The 27,383-nt window shown below is 41.5% G+C and overlaps 2 protein-coding genes across 3 annotated transcripts in view; both read left to right on the top strand.

Annotated features, from left to right (window-relative positions):
- Positions 1-5,454, top strand: part of LOC139347135 (ras and Rab interactor 2-like) — a 32,256-nt gene extending 26,802 nt beyond the window's left edge. The window contains exons 9-13 of one of the 2 annotated variants that reach the window (XM_070986605.1): positions 830-912; positions 1,182-1,407; positions 1,588-1,719; positions 3,577-3,740; positions 4,110-5,454. In XM_070986605.1, the coding sequence (XP_070842706.1) occupies positions 830-912; positions 1,182-1,407; positions 1,588-1,719; positions 3,577-3,740; positions 4,110-4,436 (932 nt within the window). In that variant the 3' untranslated portion in view covers positions 4,437-5,454. Of the gene's footprint in view, positions 1-829; positions 913-1,181; positions 1,408-1,587; positions 1,720-3,576; positions 3,781-4,109 lie in introns of both variants that reach the window. The other variant, XM_070986614.1, reaches the window with a different exon arrangement.
- Positions 5,455-18,711: 13,257 nt separating this feature from the next.
- LOC139343121 (NACHT, LRR and PYD domains-containing protein 12-like) lies at positions 18,712-27,343 on the top strand. The gene is made up of 9 exons (XM_070980562.1): positions 18,712-19,095; positions 21,283-22,918; positions 23,577-23,921; positions 24,867-25,034; positions 25,138-25,308; positions 25,497-25,712; positions 25,792-25,965; positions 26,478-26,651; positions 26,876-27,343. The coding sequence occupies exons 2-9, from the start codon at positions 21,300-21,302 to the stop codon at positions 26,889-26,891; spliced, it is 2,883 nt and encodes a 960-aa protein (XP_070836663.1). The 5' UTR covers positions 18,712-19,095; positions 21,283-21,299; the 3' UTR covers positions 26,892-27,343.
- Positions 27,344-27,383: the final 40 nt, after the last annotated feature.

Genomic DNA, 27,383 nt, shown 5'->3' with positions numbered 1-27,383 from the left:
CGAGTGCAACTTTTTAGGGGACTTCCATGTTGGATCCACTTCCAGGTTAGATTCATCAAGGTCAGACTCAAGCTCAGACTCCAGTAAATCTGCCACTAATTAACTCTTCAAATAGCAAATATGTAATCCGTCTGGTACAACCTGACTTTTAGTTCTTGCAATGCCAAACTTTGAGGTTACTCAGTTCTACATGTGCTGTATGAATTTGGTTCTTACTTTACGTTTGCCATTGAAGAAACAGTGCAGGATAAATGCACACAGGAAACTCAGAGGCCACTGCTGGTGTCCTTTGGCAGGATGGTTTGCTGCTGTTTGAGCCAAATAATCATCTTTTTTAATAAAATGTAACCATTGTGTATGTGACCCTGTTTCAAAGGATGATGTCTGTAGCAGGTAGGAAAGGTCTTGAGGAAGTCAGAAAATATTAATAGTTGCTGTAACACGTTGTTGGTTTTGCTGATTTCATGGGATTTATTGACAGTAAGAAAAATATTTTTTTGTGTAGTTGATTGTGTAGATGATCAAACTGAGTGCTTTCCAAAGTGTTTCACCTCCTTTTACAGCAATTGTAGGGTAGCATTGTAGAGTTTATTCTTGTAACACTTACAGCTGACAGAGCGATTTCAATGTGATGTGTCATTGTCTGTCATTGGTCTTACACAGTGTCTAATGAGTGACCCATTTGTTGGCTTGAATTCAGGATTTCTTCATCTGTCAATGTACTTTAACAATCAAAAATGTCTAATTTACCTGTGGTCTGTCTGTGTGTGCGTCTATGTGTGTGTGTGCGTGCATGCTTGTGTGTGTGCGTTGCTGTCATCGTCTATAGACCAGGTGCTAGAGAAGGCCATGCACAAGTGTGTCCTAAAGCCTCTGAAGAGTGTGATCGAGGCGGCTTTACATGACTTCCAGGTAAGAGAGCGGAATAAAGGATTACTTTATTCGAAACATATGAGACATTGTGCACTACAGAAGAAAACTGACATACTGTTTCCAATCATAATTTTTGGAAGCTGAACAGACTCCCTATGAATAATCAAACAAAAAAACAAATCACATCCCTAAAAGAGGAGATTAGAGTCATTAAAGATGAAGACACAGTATTAATGATTTCCTCAGGCTCTGACCTGGTTGACTGGGTAAATGAACCTCACCTTAAACTCGGTCTGTTGTGGTTACAGGTGAGCAGCGGAGCTTGGCAGCAGCTGAGGGAGAACCTGGCCCTGGCGAAGGCCAAGAATCCCCAGGAGCTTGGGGTGGATGGAGCTGTGCCTCCTGACCCCGTGGCGATTGAGAAAATCTGCCACAAGTTCCTAAACATGAGAAAGATGTACTCCCCTGAGAAAAAGGTGTCAGTGCTGCTGCGTGTGTGTAAACTCATTTACACCATCATGCAGGATAACTCAGGTATGGACAAGTGTTAGATGGACATATAACAGAACACCTGTGATTAAAACTCATTTTACATGTGCCGTAGCTTTAGTGTGACGTCAGCTGTTTTCCACACAGTCCCGTCTTTGCTCTTTCTGTCTGACCTGTGTGACCACCACACCTACCAGCCCCTCTGCTCTGTCTGGTTCCTTCCAGGAAGGATGTACGGCGCCGATGACTTCCTGCCCATGCTGACTTATGTCGTGGCTCAGTGTGACATGCCTCAGCTGGACACAGAGATCCAGTATATGATGGAGCTGCTGGACCCATCTCTTCTGCAAGGAGAGGGTAGGTCCTGATAATTCACCCCATGGCAGTGAGCCAGGACTTTTCTTGGTATGTAACGTAGTTGAAAAAAAAAAAAAGAACTGAAGACAGTGTCACACAATTTGGCCCTCACCCGTCTCCTGTCTGCGCATGGAGCTGCAGTCAAACAGCTAGCCTCTCGATAAAGTTAAAGATTAAATCAACAACCTGTACATTAAAAAGCTTTTAAAAGATTTTATGATGAGATACCTGCTGTAACTATTATTAAACAGTGCAACATAGAGTGCAGCATGTCGCTCTGCCTCAAGCTTTTACATTTCTGTTCTGCACGCATTAAACACAGAGCCAGGCTATCTGTTTCTGGTCTCCATGCTAGGCTAGGCTAACCACATGCTAGCTTCACAATTTACACACAGGCATGAGATTGACGTTGATCTTCTCTTCTCACTCTCAGAAAGACTGTGAATAAGAGTATTTCCCAAAATGTTGAACTGTTCCTTAAAAAGCTTACAGTAAGTTTCAACCCTGCTAAGCACAAAGGGAAAACCCACAAACTGTCCTTTTAGCTTGTGGAGAAGCTTTGTGGCAGAGGCTGCTGAGCTGTCGATTTACCTCCACTTCAACTTAGATAATGTTGGATATTTCCCTCGTGAGGTCAGGCACATTACAGTATGGTGTGAGGTTAATGTGCGTATCATGGTCAACGGAGGGTCTGCCCAGGAGGAAGCACTTAACAGTTTATGAACGGAAGGCACTGCTCCAGTTGAATGGTGGGAAATTATTCATATCATTAGAGATCAGTGGTGGGGGGGGTCATGTATTAGAAGTCTGCCCCCCTTCCCTTTTTCCTGAGCGGTATTTGGTTGCTGTAGCAATCAAAACTAAATAATGTAAGGTATACGGAGGCACCACACACCATATGCTTCCTGTTGCTTCTTAAAGTGGCTCCTATAGATCCGCACCAAACAAAAGCCAGACAGCAGCTAGTCAGGTACTAGTTGGTGAATATAGAATACAGCGGCTAAAGAGCCAGGTGTATACCTCAGGAGTTGGAGGAGACCAAAACAGCTAAAAGGAGGGTGAATGTTGAACCTACAATCAAGAAGTGGCCACCAACACGACTCAAATGAATGTTGCTCTATGTCTGCGTGATGTGTAAATAAGCCGCTGTTTGCTAACATGTTCGCTATATCAACTTTAGAAAATGACAGTGTTGTTGCTTTGTGCTGCCCCTGTTTAATTTTTGAAAAGAAAGTTTAAGCCAGAAAGATGAAACATAAGTTGAATTTTGGACATTTTATAGATAATTGAGGTCTGTTGAACAAGTGGAGACATTTACAGTGCCTTTCATTTCTTTTGGGAATTTACTGAGTACTTACACACAAACTACTCTGTGACTAAGTAGCTGCATCACAGACATTCTGCTGGTCAGAATTCAGCCTAAAGCTCTTTGGAATGTTCCTAATCACTGCAGCCAGAGTGCTTGAGAAATGGACGCATAGGAAGGAAAGTCCTGAGGACATTAGTAGGAAATTCCAGTCGGTGTTTGATTTGAATGGACTGGAACAGGTTCAGAGGAAAAATGAGGCTGAACCCTCCCAGAATGAAATATGTTCTTATGAGCGTCGACCTGTCTGGCTCAGAAGCTCGTTGTAGAATTGCTCAAATGTGATGTGTATGCTTTGAAAATGACCAATCCTTCTTCTGATTAATTTCCATTACCATTGAGGAAGTGTTTTACACTTTTGACATGAGTCTATGCAACGTCATCTAGTTTCATTTCTAGATAACTAGCCCTGATGTGTTTCACTGTCAGTTCGGTTTTGATTCTTGTTCTCCATCCATCCTCACACATCTTTCTCTCCTTCTACCCCCCAGGGGGCTACTACCTGACTAGTGCCTACGGAGCCATGGCCCTCATCAAGAACTTCCAGGAGGAGCAGGCAGCCCGGGTGCTGAGCTCTGAAGCCAGGAACACTCTGCACCAGTGGCACCGCCGACGCACTGCCCAGCGTTCAGTGCCGTCTGTGGACGACTTTCAGGTATCACGCCTGACCTGAACCCACCTTGAACATCCAGGCAGTGAGTCTAAGTTGTACCAATTCCAAATACCTCCAAACTTTGCACACAGTATTGGAAAGGTGCATGAAAGGTGCTGTGTTGTGGCCCTCATCAGCGGAAGGGAATATATCTGCAGTTTGTACTAACATCACAGCATATGGATCTGGATCTGTGGTTTTATATTCCGGTACAAAGTTCCCTCTAGTGGCACATTTAACAACTGCATGTGATGTCTTTCTATGGCTATCGCTGCATGTGTTTTTTCCGCCTGCCTGCTTGCCTTATCAGTAATATCTATTTCTGTCTGTACTGCCAAAGGTCAACACACGTCTTTTTGTTCCTCTCTGCAGAATTATCTCCGTGTGGCTCTGCAGGAAGTGGACACCGGCTGCACCGCCAAAACCCTGCTCGTCCACCCATACACAACCACAGAGGAGGTCTGCTCACTCTGCGCTTACAAATTCAAGATTCCCGACCCTGAGAACTACGCACTGTTTCTGGTCACTGAGGACACGAGCCAGCAGCTCGCCCCGGACACACACCCTCAACGAATCAAAGCCGAGCTCCACAGCCGGCCTCAGACACAGATCTTCCACTTTCTGTACAGGAAGGTGCCTAACCTTAACCTCTGCATCCCTGCCATCATGCACAATGGAAATTGCCTTCAAGTTGAATAGTAGAGGAGAATGTAACAGCTTGCTGCACATGATCCTAAACTGTAGTTGCGTTTTGTGGTATTCTTGTGGTGCTTGTACGTAGATGTTTGTTTTGTAGATAGATTTGAGAATGTCTGAATGGAAACAGAATCAACCCTGTTTATTGGCATATGGATGCAGATAGAAGTCTTTGATCAAATATGATGCCATGCAGAATGATGAGGTGATTTATTGTCATTGGGAACTATCACAGGGTAGAATGGACTCTGTAAAGTGCTGGTGTTTCAAACACCTCAAGACTGTGGTTCAGATATGAGTCGAAAAGGCAACGAATGGTAAGTTTGTTGCTGGTTTAGGTCAAGTTATTAACAGTTCAAGAGTCCATTTAGCCCTACTGAGAAGAAATAGTTAGATCGTGTATTGAGGCTGGTATGCAGGACTTTTAGTATGAATTATTGGAGGTGAAAGTTCTTCTTGTTGGACATGTATAACATCTTTAAAGCAGAGGTCATTCAGTTTAATATTGCATTCTATGTAACTAACATTTGCCTTAACTGCTGTTATCCCAGGTGCCTTCAAAAGGAATTGAACACACTGTATGCTACTGAAAGCTTTCAGTGAGGACCCCAGGAAGACTAGTGACCACCCTGTGGAAGCTAATGGGGATCCATTAAAGAATAAGACATCCAGTGATTAGTCAGCTTTCGTCAAAATAACCCAGATGAAAACTTCATGCTAAGACATTGATTTAATAAGTAAAATGAACTATTGTTAAGAGTTATGATTTTTTTTCTCTTATGTTTATTTACTGCAATTGCGGGACAATTGTAGCTTGTATGTCTTTGTAGAAATATTTTTATATTCAAATGTTTCCTTTTTCATGGCTAAAGTGACAAAGATTTGTATTCTGATTTAATATTTCTGTACTGGATTCAATAGTGGACTTGGATTTATGCCAGTTATTGCTAAAAAGTCGATTTAAAACAACACTGTTTCTACTGCGGAACTATATAAAATTCTATAAAACGAGGCTTTGCTGACTCCGACGTAATATTTTTTTGGAGACGAGGTGTCAGTTCTTGGGCATGACATCAGATTTCTTTGTGGCTTTATATTATGCTGACTGCACAGGAGCAATGGAGAATTTTACTGAATTTATAAGATCTGATCCACATGCTGCACCCTATAAAATGCACCATGAGTCACACATTTCAATCCACAAACTGTGTACATATACAAAACTTTCAGAACCTGCTGCAGGGAGACTGAATAACTTCCTGGTACTGTTCTGATTTATTATCATCAAAACAAGCCTTTGTGAACTCCCTGTGTGCAGAAAGGCTTGCATAATATTCTCACACTTTTAACACACCTTAATGCTGAACCCCGACTCTGCCCAGTTCTCTGTTACTCCTGCCTCTTTTACTCTGACTTTGGTTGACTTGAAAAGCTTTAGCCGAAGGCCACAGGCATGGCTTCTCTAAAGTTAGACAAATGGCCTAGCTGCTAAGACTTGAAATGGGCTTCACTTGTGGTCAGGAGTGAAACAAAAGATCTGTAAAACTAGAGGAAAGAAGGACTGTGTGGTATCTGTCAGTCTTGTTCTGGTCAGTGAGTGTGTAAGATGATGCTGGTGGTGAGGGATCAAATAAAGATCAAGGCAGGTGATCAAATGAAGCACTACTGAGCATGTACTGTCTAACTACCTGAACAATACACTAAATGATCCTATAGCTTAAAGTGACTGAGTGATGATGAAAACATGGTGAGTGTCTATGACAGTTCCAAACGATCCCTTCTAACTACATGATAAAAAGTCAGCCTGGGGTTAAAACCTGAGGATAAATCAGCTCAGGTGGACTACATCTGATAAGCATCTTCAATTCATTGTACATCAATTTCAGGACAGCTTTAAGAGTGTGGTCAGTTGCTACGTTGGATAAGAAAGCCAATAACAAGAGTGAGAAAAAGTGGGGAAAAGATATGTAACACGGCACAACATTCTTAAAATAAAACGTTCTCATTAGCAGTTCATACACTGTAAAAGGTGTTTCCCATGCATATTGAGATGTTCCTTTGGTTACATTTGAACATGTGTTGTATGTCTAACCAAGTGTAATCTGTAAAGCAGCATTCTCAAAACCTTCACAATAATATTGTGAAGGTTTTGAGAATGCTATGTGTCAATGTATGACACCAAGCATGGCATGTTTACTGGAGCACTGGTTATTACACTGGTGCTAATTGTCAGTGCCGTAATACCAGCCTTCATTCAGACTCTAAACCATAGTAATCCAGGATGTGCACGCGAACATAACACACATAAAATGGTGCAATACATATCTGCAGCACATTTTCTGACAATTCAGGACCTTTTTTATGACTGAGGTCTGGTATAGAATAGGGAGTCTTCCACAGAGGTCAGTCCTGTCAATGTGTCTGTTGCATCTTATCTGCTGGTACCCCTGCTCTCACACTCACATCTTGTTGGGATGCTCTCCATGCACGTGGAGAATGGGAGGGGTAGAAAAGATAGAGGTCTGGCTTGGGGAGCAGGGAAAAGCAGACATCATACACCACAGCTGTACCAATCACCGGGGTGGGAGCACAAATGATGGGTGTCTACATGCAGGGACTTTAAAGATAGGGAGCTTTATGGGAAAGATTGACTAGAACATCAACATAATGGTGAATCTTGAAAAAATGAAGGAATGATACTATGTTGTAATTTGCATTGTCAGTTTACACAGTACCTGTGATCAGAAAATATGCTTTACATGTCATTTTGTTGTAGGGAGCAAGGAGCAGACAGAGGAGTTTATTAAACTCTGTGGTCAAAACGACCACCTGTTTGCAGGCGCCAAAAACACGGCCACACTCGGATGGAGGTAACAAGGCATAAATGAATAGCCCATTTGTTCTCTATACATACTGTATTTGTATGTAAAAGTTACATAAATGAACCCAAATCTAATATAATTCATTTGATGTAATCTTTGGATCACATCAAATGAATGTTGTTTTTGGGTGGGGGTGGGAATTTTATGTCTGTCCTGATGTCACTTTTTGTGAATCTGTACATATCTGTGATAATGTGATCTTGTATGTTTACCTTTTGTCATGCTTCACTCATGTTTAGAACGATCCTGCAAAAAATGGGCCTGGAGGGAAAGGTGGAGCGCCAACAGGCCAAAAAAAAAGGAACAACTTAAAGAAAAAATACAAAGTATGTGCAGGTTTGGATAATTATAAGGAAACTACATTTGTTTTACCCAAGTTAATAAACACTTTGATAAAGAAACGTAGAAAAATCTCCAAGGAACTCTCCCAAAGTAGTTAAAATGCCTTTATTCTCATGGTACTGTATGGTCACATAAACCTTAAAAACACAGTCCTTTGACGCATTTTGGCATCAAGCCTTCATCAAGAAGTCAAACAGATTCATTTTCTTGGTTTCTTTATCACTACATGAATCCCATTCCAAAGAGCACCTCAAAGATATTTCATTTTGAGTCCATGAAGCACTCCTCTTTCAAGACTTTTTAAAGCCCCTACAAAGAACTTTCAGTTTGTGTTGATTTTGGTGACCCCTGTGGACAAAAGTGGTAGGTTTCGCTTTGCCGATCCCGTCCCAATATCAGCCATGACGAAAATATAGCAATAAATTAATTTTCATTTTTTATTCGTTAGTGTAGCTACAACTCAATGCTAATTTGTAGCCTTGTCAAATGTGCCGTCCGACCGGTCCACTGCCTCCAGAAGGTAAAGAGTTATGGTATTTAGAAATAGCTCATCTTCCCACTGATGGCTTCATTTGCTGTTGTAGGTCACACAGAGACATCAGCAGAAACGAGAGACTTTTTCATATCCAGTTAAAAGTTCCTTGTAGGGGCTTTAAATAAACACTGCAGAAAATTGCTGCTGTTGATGTGATTGATTTCCACTGCCTTAGGAATGCAAAGATCCAGGGACAGAGCAGGGAGTCAGCGGGCGGCCCACTGCTGCTACCTGGCCCTGGTTTGTCCTCATGGATGAGGTTTTAGGACAGAGGCCCTCCATTGCCCCGCCTGTCCTAATTGCCTCCATCCCTGAGGACACACCAGGGCCAGGTGCTGCAGTGGGTGGGCAGCACGAGGAGGAAGAGGAGGAGGAGGAGGAGAGGCAGCCAGGAACATCAGCAGCAGGAAGCAGAAAGAGGAGAAGGGAAAGGGCAATGGGAAATGAGCTTTTGGACCTGATTAGGGAGGACATGCGATTGCAGAGGGAGGCCGAGGAAAGGAGAGAGAGAGAGAGAGAGAGAGAGAGAGAGAGAGAGAGAGAGAGAGAGCAGAGAGAGGATGGACAGACTTTTTGGTTTGTTAGAGAGGATGATTGACAGGCGTTGATTTATTTAAATGTTTTTTTCTGTTCATTATGTTCTGTGTTGTTTGATTTAAATTGTTAATTAAAAATATTGTGTTCTAAATTAAAATCTTATAACCTCGTTACATTATCTATTCCATTTCTAGACTTTTCAGACTACTTTTCAGTGACAACACAATTAGTTTATTTTTTCTGTGATATTTACAGATATTTACAAAGATACAAAATGAATATTTCCAACTATTTACAAATGGGCATTTTTAAAATGTACAACTATTTACAAAAGATCAGCAGAAATGACTATTTACAGAGATTTGCAGTGTGATGACTATCAAACAAAAACTTAATTTAGTAATGTAATGGTGGCCTAGGGGATTGGTCTTTACTCGATTCCAGAAAAAACAAAATCCTTTTTAAAGTTGTTCTCTTTGGGTGATGTTCCCACGGTTGTATACAAAACAGAGCTTTACCATGAAGTTGATGTTGAACTTAAAGAGCACTGGCTTTCCTCTGGCTGTCGGTAAGAACTGTTGTGCTCCCCACCACCATTCAACTCAAACTACCAATCTTCAACTCATTTTGTACAGCTGCTGCTGAGCAGCTGGTGGGTGGTTACTCATTAAACAGAGAGACAAAAACTACAATGCACCCTTGTGGTCAAAAAAAGAACTTGCACAACATAAATGAAGAATGGCTCCTACATGCAGATTTACAGAGAACATATATACAGTTGAGGCTGAGCAGGAGTCCCTGGTGGTGCTGCTGGACTGGATGGGATGAGACATGGAAGACCTTGGAGTCCTCTGGCTGTGAGTGGGACATCATCTGGGGGTGGGGGATGCATGTCTCCACTGTCTAGCACATCGTCCATCACTGGGGTTTGCAGGGCTGACGTAATCGACGGCTACCATGTTACTAAAAATGTTTAAAAGAGAGGCAAGAATAAAAACACAAATTACTTCAACAAACGCAACTGTTTACAAAACACTTTAAATAGGAATAGCTTCAAAATTAACTTACTTGCCCTCTAAAGGTAATCATGGTCAAGGATACCCTCCTCCAGGGCAGACACCTCAGCAGACAGCTGGTCCTGCCAGGGAGCACCACAGGCTGCCTCCAACCCGTTCTCCCCCCTCATCCTCCGGCATGTCGTCCAGCACCCAAACAGATGTTGTGCAGGATGGCACATGCTGTTATGGCCTGTAGAAAAAAAGAAAAAAAAAGATAAATTGAATGTAATTAAAATTACATTTTAATTAATTTACTGGTCCTCACCATTTAACAATAATCAAAATTCTGTTGTGTAATGACACACCTGAGGCACAAAGGTGTGGTGCACCTTCAGCGCTTGGAGGAAGATGGCTCTAAACCTCGTCTTCATCAAGATATATCTTCTGAGGGTAAGCTGGGAAACTGTATAACCATTTCCCCCCACAGGTAGACTATAGAAGGTAAGTACAGTAATAACTGTATAACCATGTTTCTTCCACACGTAGGCTATGAAAAGATACGCACTGGTGTCTGAAGTGCCGTTTACTTTAGGGGGTGGGTTACTTCATGAGGCGATAACCATCAATAGGTGACCAGTCTGAGAGGTCTATCACATCAAAACATACTGTAAACTAGGGATGTATGGGTATAAAAAAATCTCTACTTGAATTTGCCCACCCAGATAGGTGAAAGCCAAATAACATTAGTTACGATGAGATAATTTTATAAATGGTCAAATAACCAAAATTATTGTTCAGTCTTACTTATGAAAGGTAATCCCACGTGATCTCCTTTCAATACTGCGCTGGACATTGCAACTGTAGGTTGCACAAAATACGGGCATTGTTGCTCACTTTACGTTGACTTTGGTTGGCTCTGGTGCTAGCATAGAGTGAGGAGACCCAACCAATATGGCGGCGACACTGGATTACGCTCCAGCACGTAATGAGGCGTCTACGTATATTATGTCTATGGCGCCAATAGGCAGTAGCGGTCGATGCGGCGTCTACTCTTTATATCTCTATGGTCTGGTTCTACAGGACCGGTCCATCCCTCAGGTCGAGTCCCCCTAGTGGCCTGGTGCACTTCCCGTTTTGATGAATGATTTTGTAGCGTTTCTCTGTTGAAGTTGTTTTGGGGTTGTGTGTGTTTTGATATTTGCAGCATTTTTCTTTCGCATATGTTTTGTGTGTTTGTAAGTTTTTGCTTCTGCTTCATTTCTGTGATAGCAGCGTTTTTCTGTTGCATTTGTTTTATGTGTTTGTGTGTTTTTGGCTTTGCATCATTCCTGTGTTTGCAGTGTTTGCCGTTTGCGGCGCATTTGCCCTTGTCAGCCACCGTACATTTGGCTCACATACACATTAAAATTCAAATTTATATAGGCAATAGAGATTCAGGAGTCATTTCACACAAAAAGAAACAAATAAGTAAACACATAATGTGTGTGTGTGTGTGTGTGTGTGTGTGTGTGTGTGTGTGTGTGTGTGTGTGTGTGTGTGTGTGTGTGTGTGTTAGTGCTGTCAATCGATTAAAAAAATGTAATCATGATTAATCTCATGAATGTCATAGTTAACTTGCGATTTAACGCAAATTAATCGCACATTTTTATCTATTCTAAATGTCCCATTAATTATCATTTTAATGCTGTTATCAACATGGAAAAGTGGATAGGCTTGCTTTGTGCAAATGTTTTTTATTGAAAACAGCAACGTGTAGTGTTATATTTCACACTAACATTCTCACTTTGAGCAGTCATTCACATTTTAAGTAAAATCTCACACAATTTAACACTGTCAATAAACAGATGACAAAAAAAGAAATACTTGGTTACAAAAAGCCCCTTCAACAGCCCTTTCTAAGGGATCAAAACAGGGTGATACAAGATAAAGTTACAAAGTGCACATCATTGTAAACTAGGACTCAGGCTATAGTGCAGTTAAACCATGGCTTAAACTTTCCTTTCTTAAGTTTCCTTTGAACATAACAGCATCCATATGCCTCTGTCGAAAGCCATCCATTGTCGCCTGGTTTTGACAAGAAGGTGGTGGAGAATTCGCATTGGCCGTGTGTTTGGCCATCAAGTGGTATTTCAGACTGCATGCACTACGTTGATAATTCAGTTCACACCAATAATACACACAGATTACTTTGGTCTTGTCAGTCGATCCATCTGGCAACTTTTTGAAACGAAACTTTTCATTCAGAATCTTGTTTGCATCCATTCTGGCATTTTGCACTTGACATCCACACAAACCGGTAGCCTACTCTTTGACAGCTAGCGAGCAGGCGAGACCAAACACGTGCGTGGGGCGTGCCTATTGTTTTGTCTCTGGTTTACAATCAGATCCTGTAGTTTTTCCAATGTTACTAGCAGTGGCCACAGCTTATAAAAAACTACAAGTTCACTAGGTCACAAAGAGCATTAATCATGCGATAAAAAAAATTACGCTGTTAAAATTGATATATATATATATATATATATATATATATATATATATATATATATATATATATATATAGATATGCACATAAGACACTTGAAGTAAAATAAATTGAGGGCACATTACCATGCATGATACATCCACATGATCAGAGAGAGGTACATAAAAACACAAATACATCAACCAAACGGCAGTCATTTGTGAGGCAGAGCATTCGGAACTATGATACAAACCCTCTTGTGACAATGGTGGAAATATTCAAACCAATGACAGGAAGGGTTCCCGTGTTTTAGGAAAAACATCATCTTTGCTATGTAGTTCACATGTCAGATAGTCCAATGCAATGTATTCAAGTGTCACTCTTTGCCACTGAGCCTTAGATGGAACTTTATCCATCATCCAATTCAGAAAAATGTACATTCCAGCACAAAAAGCAAGAGTTTGGTGAAGTTTTCTTTTAAATTTGTCAGTGATGGACAAATTAGATATGCCAAGTAGCAAATGTGAGGGGTTGTTGTTTCTATTAGCAGATAAAATCTTATTAACTTCCTGAACTGCTGTACTTTCTTACATTGCCACAAACAATGTGTAAGACTACCAGTTTCAATTTTACACTTGGGGCACAGTGGAGATGCATTAGGGTTGAATTTGTGACGTTGGGAGGGAGATTTGTGGGCCCTGTGGAGGAGCTTAAGTTGCATGGCTCTCACTCGATTACACACACTCAATGTTGTTGCATTCTTCCAGCATCGTTCCAGCCTTCGTCTGTTATCTCAACATTGAGTTCTCTCTCTCCCATAAGCCTTTGAGAAAATAGGTGTTTGTAATGTTATACCCCTTAAGGATATTATAGAATAAACTAATAGACCTGCCAGATTTCTGAAAAAAAAGCTGTCTCTCCAAATGTGAAATATTTTGGCACTGAAGGATTGTGGTGTCTCTTGTGACAAAGTTTCTTACTTGCAAATATCGAAAAAAATCTTGTTGTTGAATGCCATATTTCTCTTTCAGCTGACTAAAAGACATCATGGTAGAACCTTCCAGTAGTTTGTGTAAAGTAGATATTCCTTTATTTACCCAAACACAGAAGTTATCGTCCATCACTCCAGGAGGGAAATCAGGATTATTACATATTTGAGTGAAGACAGAGGTAAATTGAGATCTACCCTCTAATTTTCTAACGGCACGCCATGCCTTAACTGTGGAAACTGTAATTGGGTTAGTACAAGCAGACTTCAAAGATGCACTTTTTCTAATAAACAAAAGATTACTCAAAGGGTATTTGGACATTGAACTTTCTACATCCAGCCAGAGAGATGTGGACTTCCTAATGTCTGGGAGATCAACACCTCCTTCTGTGGAAGAAAGACATAATGTAGCTATTTTGAGTGGTGGTTCCATATAAAGGAACTAAACCAGCTATTTAGCTGTTTGATGGTCTTATGGAGGAACATAACTGGAATCATTTGTATTGGGTAGAGTGACCTGGGAAGGATGTTCATTTTTCAGAGTGCAACATGGCCTAACCAGGAAATTGAAAGGGTGCTCTACCTGTCTAGGTCCAACGTTATGCACTCGAATATGAGTGGGAAATTTGCTTTATATAATTGGTCAAAGGAAGGTGTTATTCGTATTGGTGACATTTAAAAGGAAAGGGAGATTGAGTTTTGGGTATCTGTTTCAGGCTGCCTAATGGCGTTACTTCTCACTCTTTCTTCTGTTGGTCCAGTGCCTTTTTGTGTCAGCAGTATTCCCATGAATACAAGTCTGTCCATGTTGAATTGACACTTTTCTGGCTTTAGTGTTAATCCACATTCAGAGGGTCTCTTCAAAACAGCATGCAGGCGCTTGTCATGTGTTTCCTGGTCCGGTGCGTGTATGATCATGTCATCTGAGATGTTCTCAACTCCTTCAGTGCCTGCCAGTGCATTAGCGATCTTGTGTTGGTATTGTTCACTGGCTGAGGAAACTCCAAATATCAGTCTTTTGTATCTGTAAACTCCGTTGTACACTGCAAATGTTGTGATCTCTCTGGACACTGGGGTTAGCTCCAACTGATGGTAGCCCCACTTGAGATCTAGTTTTTTTGAAGATTGCAGAGCCGTTCAATCCTTGAAGTATTTCATCCACTGTAGGAATGGGGTATCTTTCCCTGACTATTGCCTCGTTTGCTTTCCCTTATGTCCAAGCACATTCTGATATCTTTGTCACTTTTCTTTGGGAGTACAACTACAGGATTTACCCAGGGTGTAGGTCCTTCTACACATTCTACAATGTCCATGTCAATCAGTTCATTTATCTTTTTCTCAACTGCATCCCTTAAATGGTAGGGTATGCGCCTCAGTGGCTGTGCTACTGGTTTGACATTTGGGTCAATATACAGGCTTATCTGTTTAGTGTTTTAGTTTTCCCACCCCTTTAAACACTTTTGGGTACTGCTCTCAAGAGTGTGCTTTAAGTCCATGACGGCAGCCACATTTTCACCTATTTTCAGCATCCCTAGCTTTAGAGCAGTCTTTCTACCCAGGAGTGGTTCACCATGACCTCTTATCACAATTTTGTTTTTACAGCCGTGTGTATCGTGTTTGCATTTTGTGTTTTGTGTTGTCCTTATGTCCTTATATGGTCTGCCCTGACTGTAAAACAAGTTTCCCATTTGGGACAATAAAGTTAAACTGAACTGAAACTGAACTGAACTCAGCCTCCTCAGTCCTACCACCGATCTTGATTTCACATTTGAATGCTCCTTTAACAGATAGTGACTGTGTAGCTTTTGCCATACGTTTTCTCCCATTACATTATTTGTAGCACCAGAGTCTATCAACATTTTCAACTCTACTCCTCCCACAGAAAAAGTTAATTTCTCAGGCACATCATCATCTTTTACAATGAATGCATAATCATCGTGTTCTACCACATTCACATTTTGCTTCTTATGTCCTTTTGTGCGACACATTTTTGAAAAGTGGTCCTCACCATTGCACTTGTGACATGTTTGTCCTTGTGCTGGGCATTTGGGATTCTTCCCCATGTGATCAGTATAGCCACATCTGTAACACTGTCTGTCGGTTTTATTCTCCTCTTTCATTTTTCCTTTTGGTTTCATGTACTTTCCTTTCTTTGTCGTTGAAATTCGGTTGACCGTGTCCCCTTCTTTCTTCCCCCGGTGACGCTCATAGCTGCCAACTGCTCCTCCACTCGTTCACATTGCGAGGTCACCTCCAATGTGCAAGCCAATGTTAAACTTGGACCTTCCTCAAATAGCTTTCTCCGTACATATTCAGAAATGCATTTACTCAGGATAGCATCTCTTATTTGGTTATCTCTATCTCCTTGAAAGGCACAGTCTTTTGCAGCTTGTCTTAAGCGTGTACAAAATTGTTGCATAGTCTCACTGTGTTTTTGGGACAACTTGTGAAAGGTTTGGCGTGCATATGCTGAATTTACTTGGGGAGCAAAGTATTTGTTGAGTGCAGCCACCACCGGCGCGTACTCCTTCGCCTCGCCTGTCCATGGTAGAGTGGAGAAAATGTCCTGCACATCCTGTCCCGCTAAGTGCAGTAGAAGAGCACATCTCTGCTGCCTAATCGCATCCGTGGCATCATTTGTCAAAATAAGTCCTTTCCTGTCTGCATACAACTCGAAAGATGTTAACCACCATGTCCATCTCAGTCCGAGTGTAGCTGGATCCGTGTAGCAAGCGAATGGTTGAATACCTGACTTTTCCATGCTGTTAGCTTAGCCTTTTGCTAACTTGCCGTATCACCGCTGTTTTCCTCGCTTAGGTAAAGCATCAGAACATGAAGCATTGTCTTTCCGTTACTTTTATTAAACAAGTGTGGACCACCAACATGCCGCCTGGGAAGTTCAACTTCAGTTTTTGTTTTCCCTCTACGTCATCACGTAACACATGTATCAGTACATGACACCGCCCTCACAGCCACCTGGGAAGCGTTGGTGTATAGAATGAAACAGTGGGTGAAGTCTGGGTGACACATTATTGGTTCAGCACAGAGAGCATTCTGCAGGAACTCAAATGCCTCCTGGGTAGCACGGTGGCACAAGTGGTAAAACTCCTCACAAACCTCCTGTAGTAAGAACAGAGCCCCAGGAAGGCACGCACCTCTGTTGCAGACCTTGGGCCATGACTTCACCTTGTCTGTTTTTTTGGGGTCAGGACAAAGCCCCTCAGCAGAGATGACGTGCCCAAGAAAGACCACATGGTCCCGGGCCAGGTGGTGCTTCCTGGCATTCAGCCATAGCCCAGCTGCTCTAATCTGGGTGAAGACTGTAGTATAATTTTTTCCTAACAGAGATGTGATGATTTAAGAAAAGCTGTACTTCATGGTAATCAATAGCTGTAGTAGTGAATATGAAGCTGTAGTAAACATGTGAGGGGTCATAGTGTAGTATAATTTTTCTATTTGATATGTGAAGAATTGATATGTGAAGAATCGATATGTGAAGAATCAAGTGTAACACTGTAGCTAATGGTAAACAATAGTAGGAGCTCTGTGCAAGCCTGATATGATAGTAGAAATTAATTGCTGTTTGCTTAAGTGAAGGAAGAGCGCATGAAAGGTCAAGATGACAGTGCAAAGATAAGAAGGGAGGTTGCTGTGCAGTGATGATAATGTGCTGCAATGACACCATGCAGCCAACACTGTGAGGGCAGGACACCTGGATCATAAATCTTTGGGGCTTTCCATGGCCTTGCAGGTGTTTTAGCCGGTTCTGACCAGTTTCAGACCAGGATGATTGTGACCTAATATAACCCTGCGTGTCCTTACATAACCTTACTGTATTTAATCCATGTTTAATATTTGTTATAATCATGAGAGAACTAAATGGTCTTATAATCACAACTATGATTTACTGTGCGTTAACGAATAATGGTTTGGGATGATTTAATATACTTTGCTATATTTTTAAAGCATTTTCTATGTGATGTGTCCTTATGCTTACATGCAATCATGATAATAAAATGTAATTTGATGTTATTTTTAAAAAACAGAGCCCATGACAATCAAAAACTAATGGTGTATAATTAGAGGAATAGAGAGGAGAAAAGAGGAGATAGCAGCCAAAAAGTACCTAATGGTGTAAAAAATAGAAGAGCCTAGAAAAAAGAAAAAGATGCCCCAAGGGCGGGGAATACCTTCAGCAGAACTGTATAAAAGATAGAGCACTGACCGTTGCAGGTCAGAGACTTCTTCAGATGTACACCCTGTGTGTTTCTGGATTTCTCTCCCTTTGCTGCCGCGGCAATAAAGTGTTTGCATCTCGGACCCTGACTCCTGCAGATCCTTTTGAGCACTTTTTCTCAGACAGCTGAATTTGACTATTTCTGGACTGTTGTGGATTGCACATCTGGCCTTCAAATTCCACGACAATAGACACATTGACCCCGGAAGGTATCATGGTCAGCACACCTGCCAAGGGCCTTCAGAGACATTCCCATGGCTCCAGCCCGGGCATCTTTGTGGCTAGCCCTTTGGGTAAACAGGTTCATCCTAGTAGTTTCATATGACCTACTGACTGCCAGTGGCCTTTAGTGTGTATTCTCTTAGTCTCATACTTTCTTATACCTTCTAATCATGTGTGATTACTGATAAATTAAGTTTTCTTATAAACTTATTATGATTTTACGGATGAAGAACGTTCTTATAATCTTGCTATGATCTGATATAATCTTAAAATACACTCAATAACCATATTGTTGCATGTTTTGATCTTATAACGGTTAACGGTATAACACTTATAATGGTTATACATGTACCATTAAAGATTGTATTTATTAATCTTTTTAAAAAAGACATGAACAATTGATTAAGAAATAATGGTGTAGGAAAAAATTAGAGGAGGTCCCAGAGGCAGGAACAGAGCCTCACTAAATTGGATATAGGGTAAATCATTGACCAGTGTAACTCAGAATACTTCAGGTTTGTACCTTGTGCATATCTGAACTATTCTCCTTATTGCTGGCAATAAAGCCTTTTTTTACTCTTCAGAATCTTGTCTCCAGCAGATCATTTTTGAACTCTCTCAAGAAGATTTTTCCTTGAACAATTGGTCACTGTAGAATTTGATTTTTGGTCCTTTGTGGCTTGAAACTTCGGTTTCTTTCTACCACAACAAGACCTCCCCTAGAACAGAGAGGTGGTCCTCGAACGACCTGCTGTATATCAATATGTCACTGAGATACACCATGCAGATGTGCCATGACAGCCCCTTTAACACCAGCTCCATAATCCACTGGAATGCCGGTGCATTTGTGGACCTGAACTGGTAGAGACCCTGCCCGGTGGTGAAGGTGGTCTTCTCATGTTTTGGAGAGGAGAGTGAGAGGGTACGTTTCCTTTATGCATTTTTTTAAAATACTTGGCTGTAATCTTTTACAATATTATAGAAGAGCAGCATACTTGCGTAGCTATCTTCTTCATGTCTTTCAAGAGGGTCAGGACTGGTATCCCTCAGGTCAATTCCCCCTAGTGGCCTGGCGCACTTCCGTTTTGTGGAGCGAATTTGCAGCATCTCTCTTGCATTTGTTTTGTGGATTTGCACGTTTTTGCTTCTGCTGCATTCCTGTGATTGCAGCATTTTTCTCTTGCAGCTTTTTCTGTTGCATTCGTTTTATGTGTTTGCGTTTGCCCGTGTCGGCCACCGTACTTTTCTCTAAATAAAGTTATGGAAGGGAAAAAACTGTCCTGTTACGGCGCCGAAGTTAGCCTCTGATTCGACACTTAGCAAAGTTAAGGTAAGCGTGACTTACCACGATACGCGACCGATCCTCTTCTTTCTTTCTTTCTTCAAATCAAAAGCCAACTTCAGCACTGTGGTCCAGCCTCCGTCTCTGCACAGGAAGCAGTGTGGACTTGTCTCTCTCGGTAAGTGTGTGGCACAAAATGATCATCCATCCATCCATCCATTATCTATACCGCCTATCCCTTTCGGGGTTGCGGGGGGCTGGAGCCTATCCCAGCTACAATGGGCGAGAGGCGGGGTACACCCTGAACCGGTCACAAAATGATCAGTTCAGTAAATATTAAGGCAGCAGCTTGTGCAGCTTCAGACCGATCAGCGATCAGTGAAAGTTATCTGAAGCTTTTCAGTACGAGCAGATCGGACAGGGCGGATCTCATCACGAACTCTGCTTTCCTGAGCTGAAGCCTCTTAACTTCTACTCTGGTCATCACCACGTCTCCTTAAATCAAGGTCTTGAAGTGGGTTTAAAGCAGATGGTTTGCGTTAAGTTACACCATGTTACAACAGCTTGAGTTTCACTTTCCTGAACTCGTCTCTGCTGAAGATGAAAACGAAAGCCCGTGACGCAGGAAGTTCATCACAGCGTCACAGCCTTGTTTATTTGTTGTTTAATGTATGTTGAATAGAAAGCATTGTTGCATTGGCCGAGATGAAACAACGCTGTCAAACAGTTCTCATGAAAACAGACTGCAGAGAGGACAGAGTGACTTTAACAGAAGGCAGAGTTTGACATGCTGTAAACTACATTCACTTTGTTGACTCAGTATGCTGCGTTATGTTTTCATAATCGATATTATTGATATTTTACATCACTGCATCCGTTTGCTGTTTCTGTTCGCCAAGCCTTAGATATTCTCATCAGTTTGATAGTACATGAAGCTACAGTAACACTAGGAAGCACATGAAGTAACACAAAAGCACATTTTACAGCACTGTGGCAGACTCTGAACGCATCACGATGTTATGGCACGAATCAAACCAAGAGGATGCATTTTCTTCTCTGCGCTTCAGCCGAACGTTTGAATGTATCGCAGGCTTGATGGAACAGTTGCCATGCTACTGACCAGGGGATGAACACTTTCTAAATGTATGCAAAGATGAAGAGTCTGTATTCTGAGTATGTGATGTAGTGTAATGCATTTTTTACAAACCTAATTCCAAAGGAGTTGAGACATTGTGTAAAGCATAAGTAAAAACAGAATGCAGTGGTATTGTCAGTAAACATACTGACAACAGTTTATGAAGTCTTCCATATAGTAATACCCCTTTATCCAGTCATGTGTTCAAAGTGGTGAACCTCTCTCCATCCTCTCTTATGAAGACAGAGCCTTTCCAGGATGCTCCTTTCATACCCAATCATGATACTATCACCTGTTACCAATGAGCCTGTTTACCTGTGGAATGTTCCAAACAGGTGTTTTTGGAGCATTCCACATCTTTCTCAGTCTTTAGTTGCTCCTGTCCCAACATGTTTGAAACACGTTGCTGCATCAAATTCAGAATAAGCAGATATTTACAAAAATCAATGAAGATGATGAGTTAAACATTAAACATATTGTCTTTGTGCTGTTTTCAATTGAGTTTGTGTCAAAAAAGGATTGGAAAGTTATCCTGTTTTATTTAAGTTTTAAACAGCATCCCAACTTCTTTGGACTCAGGGTTGAATGTAAGCAATGACTTTGATTAAAATCCCAGCCTAAAGGTTACATATTGATAGACTCAGACTTAGACTGTTACTTTATTGATCCCAATTATTCCGTTGCAGCAGCAGCAGTTTAAACATACAGACAAGCACAAAAATATATACAACAAAGAGGAATAAGGATTAGAGCAATTCTTAAAATATAACTAAGTATAGAAATATGGAATGATAGCAGTTGTTAAAAAATCTAACAAAATAAATAAACAAGAGTAAGAGCAATTGCTAAAAATTTAACTAAGTATAACTAAATAGCTAGTTATATAAAATGTATTACAGTATATACTGTATATATATATGTGATTATGTAAATAACACAGTTTACTTCAATAATGCAACACAATTTATGAAGATCTTGTTTTTTATTGAGGGAGGTGAAACAATAGAAGTGTCTTATATATTCTGTTTGGAATGAATGCAGCCAGCACGAGTTAAAGGTATCACTTTCACGTTCTCTGCAGGAGCCTGAACACATCTTTATCCGTCTGCTGTAGACACACTTTGATGTCCTCGCATGAGAAAAAAGAAGACCCTTAAAGTGCAGACAGTTGTATTGAGCTGTTGAACATAAAGCTGTAGCTTTTGTTTTTTACACTCTCTGTCTTTTCAGGAACTGCTGCCTGTCTGATGGATCCCCAAACCTGTCTCAAAACCATACTGAGGAACAAATATCAGAGACTGAATGAAGCTTCCTCTGAAAACCCAATACTTCCTTCAAGACTTTGCTATCGTGAGCTGCAACGCAACTGCTCACATCCACATTATAAATTGCACCAGCACGAGTTTAGATATTTTGACAAGTCTGACCTTCATACTTGGATTTTTTATGAAACCGTCCCGCTCACAGATATTTTATCGTGTGACTGCAAACACAGCAGCAGCAAAAGAACTGTCCTCAGCGTGGGAGTGTGTGGGGTCGGAAAAAGCACAGCGGTGCAGAGTTGTGCTCTGGAGTGGGCTGAGGGGAGAGGGTACCATGACATCCACCTCCTGTTTCTTCTCACATTCTGGGAGTTGAATTTAGTAAAAAGCAAATTGAGCCTAATTGAACTTCTCCAGACATTTTACCCTGAATTGAAAGAGCTCGATGTTTCCTGCTTAAATGAAAAAAACGTGTGGTTTGTCCTCGATGGACTGGATGAGTATCAGCCCCAGCTTAAGTTCAGCTGTCCACCAGTGAATGATGCGTCTGAGGTGTCCACGGTGGACATTCTAGTGACCAGTCTGATCAGGGGGAATTTACTTCCCAATGCTCATATATGGATAACGACACGATATGCAGCGGTGCCACGCATCCCTGATCACTTTTTGCTTAAAGAGACGGAGGTTCAAGGGTTCAGCAATGAGCAGATGGAGCAGCACTTCAGGACGGTCATCGGGAATGATGATCTGGCCGACAAAGCCATCGACCATGTGAAAATAACAAGGAGTCTGGACTACCTCTGTAAAATCCCTCCAATCTGCACCATCACGGCAAATGTATTGAAGAATCATGTGAAGGCAGATGATGGGTTTAAAATCAGTCCTTTGAATCTAACGCAGATTTACACAAATGCGGTCAAAGCATCACACTCGGATATTGTTGGCAAGCTGAAAAAGCTGGCATTGCATCGGATGGGAATGATCAATATACTGTACGAGCGGAACCTTCAGAAGCGTGACATAAGTGTTGAGGAAGCGTCAGCATTTGCCAAAGAGTGTCCGCTTGTGTTGAGAGAAGAGAAGGGGCTGCATAACACCACGGTGTTTCGCTTTGGTCACTCCAGCATTCAGGAGTTCCTGGCTGCGTCTGCTAAACTGGACGACATTGAAGCGGGTCCTGACCGGTCCGTTAGCTGTCGGAATCTGGTGCACCAGGCGCTGCTTAGTGATGAAGGAAAAACCGAGGTCTTCCTTCGCTTCATCTTCGGCCTCATTAAGGAACGTGGTACGTTGGAGTCCAGCGATCTGCTGTTTAGCTACACCAAGAGGATGATCCTGGACAACATTTTGTCCCACAGAGCGGTGGGCCTGTTCCACTGTCTGAGGGAGCACAACAGCCAGGCTTTACTGACTGAAGTCAAGTACTTTCTGAAGTGTGGCTTCTCCCCAATCCCTGAAGTCACACCGGTGCATTGGCAGTTCATGGCACAGAGGACCAGAGCTTTTGAAGGGATGAGAGATAGCTTTGAGATGGAAGTGTCCACAAGATGTGATGAAAGACTCCTCAGGCAGCTGCCAGCCATTCTGAAGTCCAGGAAAGCCATGTAAGTCAGTCCTCAGTGGATTCAGCCTCTGTCGTTTCTATAAGTGCACACCATAAACATTTAGGACATGTACACACTTATGTTGGCTTTCTGTTCCAGCAGAGCGAATTTGAAAACTCATTATAGGTGTCAAACATGACTGAAGCTGAAAATCCTCAAGTTGACATCTCATTCATTTGATTTGTGCTGGAACACAGTGCCACAACAAAAGTGTGTATAGTCTGCACTGTACATGTAGGAACTGAGAAGAGAGGAAAATGGATTTGCTGTAAAATGCACAATTTGTGTTGTGTCTTTTTTACTCCCAATTTTGTTGTTAATGTCAGTAAAGAATAAGACAGTTCATGAATATTCAGTATAGTTTTATTGTCTAAAAATAATACAAATCATTTCCTGTAGTTTTCACAGTGCTCATTAGTTAAACAGGAGTAAATAGTGTAGTTACTATTTTCAGCTTCAGATTAATGCATGTGTGGGGCACCACTGACTGTTCACAGCAGCAGGACAGTGTGTGTGGCTCACTAGTGTTTGTACAGAAATGAGCTGTATGACACAGAAGAATATGATACATCAGGCTTTGGATACGCAGACAGCACATATTGTTAAGATCAATTCATTCAGTGTTGACAGAAAATCATTAACTCCAGTTCTCTTGCAGGCTGCGATTCTCCAACCTGACAGATAAGTGCTGTCCAGCCTTAGCAGCAGTCCTGACCACAAGGGAGTCGTACCTGAGAGAGCTGGACCTGGGATACAACAGCATCAGTGACGATGGAGTCAGGATTCTTGTAGAGGGGCTGAGCGATCAAAACTGCAGGCTGAAAACACTCAGGCTGCAAGGCTGTGGGGTGACGGCTCATGCCTGTAAACACCTGGCCATGGCCCTGGGACAGTCCCTGAAACTGCGAGAGTTGGATCTCAGCAGGAACGAAATAGGAAATGAGGGACTGCGACATCTTGCAAGTGCTTTGAGATCTCCTGAGTGCCAGTTAGAAACACTTAAGTAAGTGTTGGGACATGAGCATGAATGATAATGATAATAAAATGACAGATATGACCATTTCTACAGGTGAAATTTAAAAAAAAATCACCAAAAGAATTAAGTCACAGAAATAATTATAGGACTAATAATAATAATAATAATAAACTTCATTTCTGTAGCTCCTTTCAAAAGTTTCAAAAGTTTCGAGTTACAGCGTGCTTCACTAAATACAATTCAATGCAATGAAGGTGCAAAGACAGAGAAAGATGAGAGAGCATCATACACTGAAACAGAGAGGGACAACGTCAAAATAGACTTTTTAGAAATATTATTCAAATACCAGTCTGTACAGATGTGTCTTTTTGAGCTGATCTGAGGGGGAACAGATGCAGATCTGTTGGAGAACTCAAGTTTTCAACAGTGACTTTGAATACTGTGTTTAATTATCATCCAGTTCCTGAGTCTGTTGAGTGCCATGATCAACCGTAGTGAAGGCTGCACTCAAGTCCATCAAACTTACAACAGTGACATTACCAGAGTCTGCACTCATCAGGATGTACTGTGGCTCTCTCTGAAGCCAAAGTGGAATTTGTGAAATATGTTTTCCTTCTTTCCCTCCGTCCTTCCATGTCATGACATAAAGGAAAAGCACTGATGTCATCAGTTTTAAGCCACGGCTCAGTTAGGAAAAGAAAGTCCAAGTCACTGGTTGACATAAGGTCATTTAGGATAAATGTTTTAGCAGCCAGAGACCTTTTATTTAAGAGGACACAGCTAACAGGGGACGTGTATTGATGTTTTGTATATCCATAAGATTTTTTTTAATGAATGGAGGTTGCAGCATTTACCCCGTCACTCAACACAGACAGGAAAAGAAGGAAGTCGAAAATAAAAAAAGCAGCTCAAATGAAGTTAGCTTTTTAAAAAAGGATTGGAGTTACATTGCTGTCATTGTTTCCATTGCAGGCTGTCACAGTGTGACATCGAGCAAAAGGGCTGCCGTTATCTGGCCTCAGCTCTGGAGAAGAACTCCGGCCACCTGAGAGTGTTGGATCTGAGCATCAATATTCTTGGAGACAAGGCGGCCAATGAGCTCTTTAAGAAATTTGATATATCGCAGCTAACAAAGCTGGAGTGAGTATGACTCAATATAAATGCACTGTCTGGTCTTTTTAGCATAAATGAATTGATATGAATAATTAGTTGCTTTTTGGATCTCTTCGGCTCTCCTTGGCAGGATGTACCACTGTGGCCTCACCGTGTTAAGCTGCGGAAGTATCGGGGAAGCTCTGAAGTTTGAGACCAGCACCCTGGTGGAACTCAATTTGAGCAACAACAGTTTGAAAGACGCAGGGTTTGCGCTCATCTGCGAAGGCATGTATGCATGGTGTAGTCTGCAGAAACTCAAGTAAGGACGCCTTGCTCTTGTCTTTCCCCTACGTTTATGTACTGAAGTAGAACATGCTGGGATAGGAGCGTTTCTTTTTTCATTGATAACATTAACAAGTTTGAATGAGTGATAGAGTTTTGCTCCTGTGCTGATAATTTAATATCCATAAACCATGGATTAATAACATTTCTCTCATTTCCCTTCAGTGTTTCCAGATGTGGAATCACTGGCATGGGCTGCCGTTATTTGGCTAAGGTCCTGAGTTCAGTCTCGCAGCTCTACAGTGGGTGGATGAAAGCAACAGACTGGCAGGCAGTGGAGCTGACAGACATTGACCTCAGCATGAACTGCCTCGGAGACAATGGAGTCAGAGAGATTTCAGCCGGACTGAAGAATCCTTACAGCCATCTGAGGACTCTAAAGTAAATCATTTTCAGGACATATTTCTTCATTACACAAGTGCTAGAAGAACAGCCTAACACCATTTTTGTTCCATTTCAGTCTGAGTCACTGCAACCTGACGGATGACTGCTGTGCAGAGCTCGCATCAGGACTTGCGTCAAAGGAGAGCATAATCAGCGAGGTGGACCTGTCTGCCAATGACCTTCAAGATAAGGGAGTGAAGAAACTCTGCGTGGGACTCAGAAGCCCTCAGTGTCTTCTGGAGAAGCTGTCGTATGTTATTATTGCCTTTTAAAGAAGTCTTAGAAGTAGCAGTTAACAGATGATATGTAGTCAGTCAAAATGCACATCCAGATAACGTATAGCCATGCAGTAAGAGCTGCTCCTCAAAGCATTTCCTATATTAATAATCCTAATCCCTAACATGACTAGGAGAGGGCCCACAGTGGAGCCTGTAGTGGGTCCAAATATTTAAGTTTTTATTCCTATAAAACATGTTTTTTTAAATTTGCCACATATGAGTATGTGCGTGTTCTCACTAGATGTGTTGTTTTTCCATGCTGATTTCTTCCTCTGTTATTATATTTAGAATTAATGTTGCACACATGACCTGTGGGCAGTTATATGCTGTGTGGCAGCTCCAGGATTTTATTACAAATATTCAAAACATGCTGTATGACTAGATGAAGTTGTGAGGAAAGGCTAGGTGTGTTTCAGTCAAAATATTGATTTCGATCAGGGATTGTCTAGTCAAAGTGCGCATAAATGCTCTGTTTTCTCTCCAGACTGAGGACCTGTAACCTGAGCTCCAGGAGCATTCAGCACCTGATCACTGCCCTGAAGTCAAACCCCCAAAATCTGACAGAGCTGCATCTGATGGGCAACAGCCTGGATCGCACAGGAATCAAAATGCTTATGGAACTAACAAAGAGCCTGAAATACACCTTACATACAATAGAGTGAGTACTGATACTGATGATTGAAAAAAATGAAAATGCATTATGAATTATAGATTGCAGCTGGTATTGATGTCTCAGCCCTGCATCGTCTTTCCTCTACCCCAGTATTTATGAAGCAGTCTAAATTGACCAGCACAATTTGGACTGCAAATGAAGTGTTACTCACTTTCAGACCTGATCCCAGAGGCATTCATGTCCCCTGTCTTTACTTTCTTATCTTTCAGTGTCTCCACAGACTGAGGAGACAGACAGAAAGCAGACCCAGGCTGCAAACTGCTCAAACCAACTCACATTTCTGGCACTCCATGCTTCCTTGTATTTCAGTGTATGATGTAGCTGCAATGAAAGCGTTGTTCAGCCCACTTTTGCTTCATTCATTCCACTGTTTAAAGATTATTTTCAGAAAACGTGTTAATCTACCTAACACATATATTACAGCAGAAGTCTGTCACCATTTAATATGTTTATGATTTACTTTTTTTTTTTAATTCCTGCTTCGTGTGATGTAGTTATTGTATACAGTTAACTTCTAAATTACATGACTATCCTGGGAAAAGAGAGAGAAACATATGATAATTGATTTGAATCTACTCATCAAATATATACCTGCAGTATTCTTATTATGTACTAAACTACTGAATATGGTGCAGGAATTGAAATAAGACCACAAATAAATTTTTTTGTTCCATGCAGTTCCGTTGTGCTTTGTCTGTGTTGTAGTAGCACTCCACC

Source organism: Chaetodon trifascialis, chromosome 2 (assembly GCF_039877785.1).
Source record: "Chaetodon trifascialis isolate fChaTrf1 chromosome 2, fChaTrf1.hap1, whole genome shotgun sequence".
Lineage (NCBI taxonomy): Eukaryota > Metazoa > Chordata > Actinopteri > Chaetodontiformes > Chaetodontidae > Chaetodon > Chaetodon trifascialis.
This window is presented reverse-complemented; position numbering and strand designations above follow the sequence as displayed.

Bases quoted from the DNA above. Each gene is read 5' to 3' on its own strand.
- LOC139343121 (XM_070980562.1), top strand. From the start codon at position 21,300: ATGGATCCCCAAACCTGTCTCAAAACCATACTGAGGAACAAATATCAG. The intron at 23,922-24,866 runs GTAAGTGTTGGG...TTTCCATTGCAG, and splicing joins TGCCAGTTAGAAACACTTAA to GCTGTCACAGTGTGACATCG. The intron at 25,713-25,791 runs GTAAATCATTTT...GTTCCATTTCAG, and splicing joins AGCCATCTGAGGACTCTAAA to TCTGAGTCACTGCAACCTGA.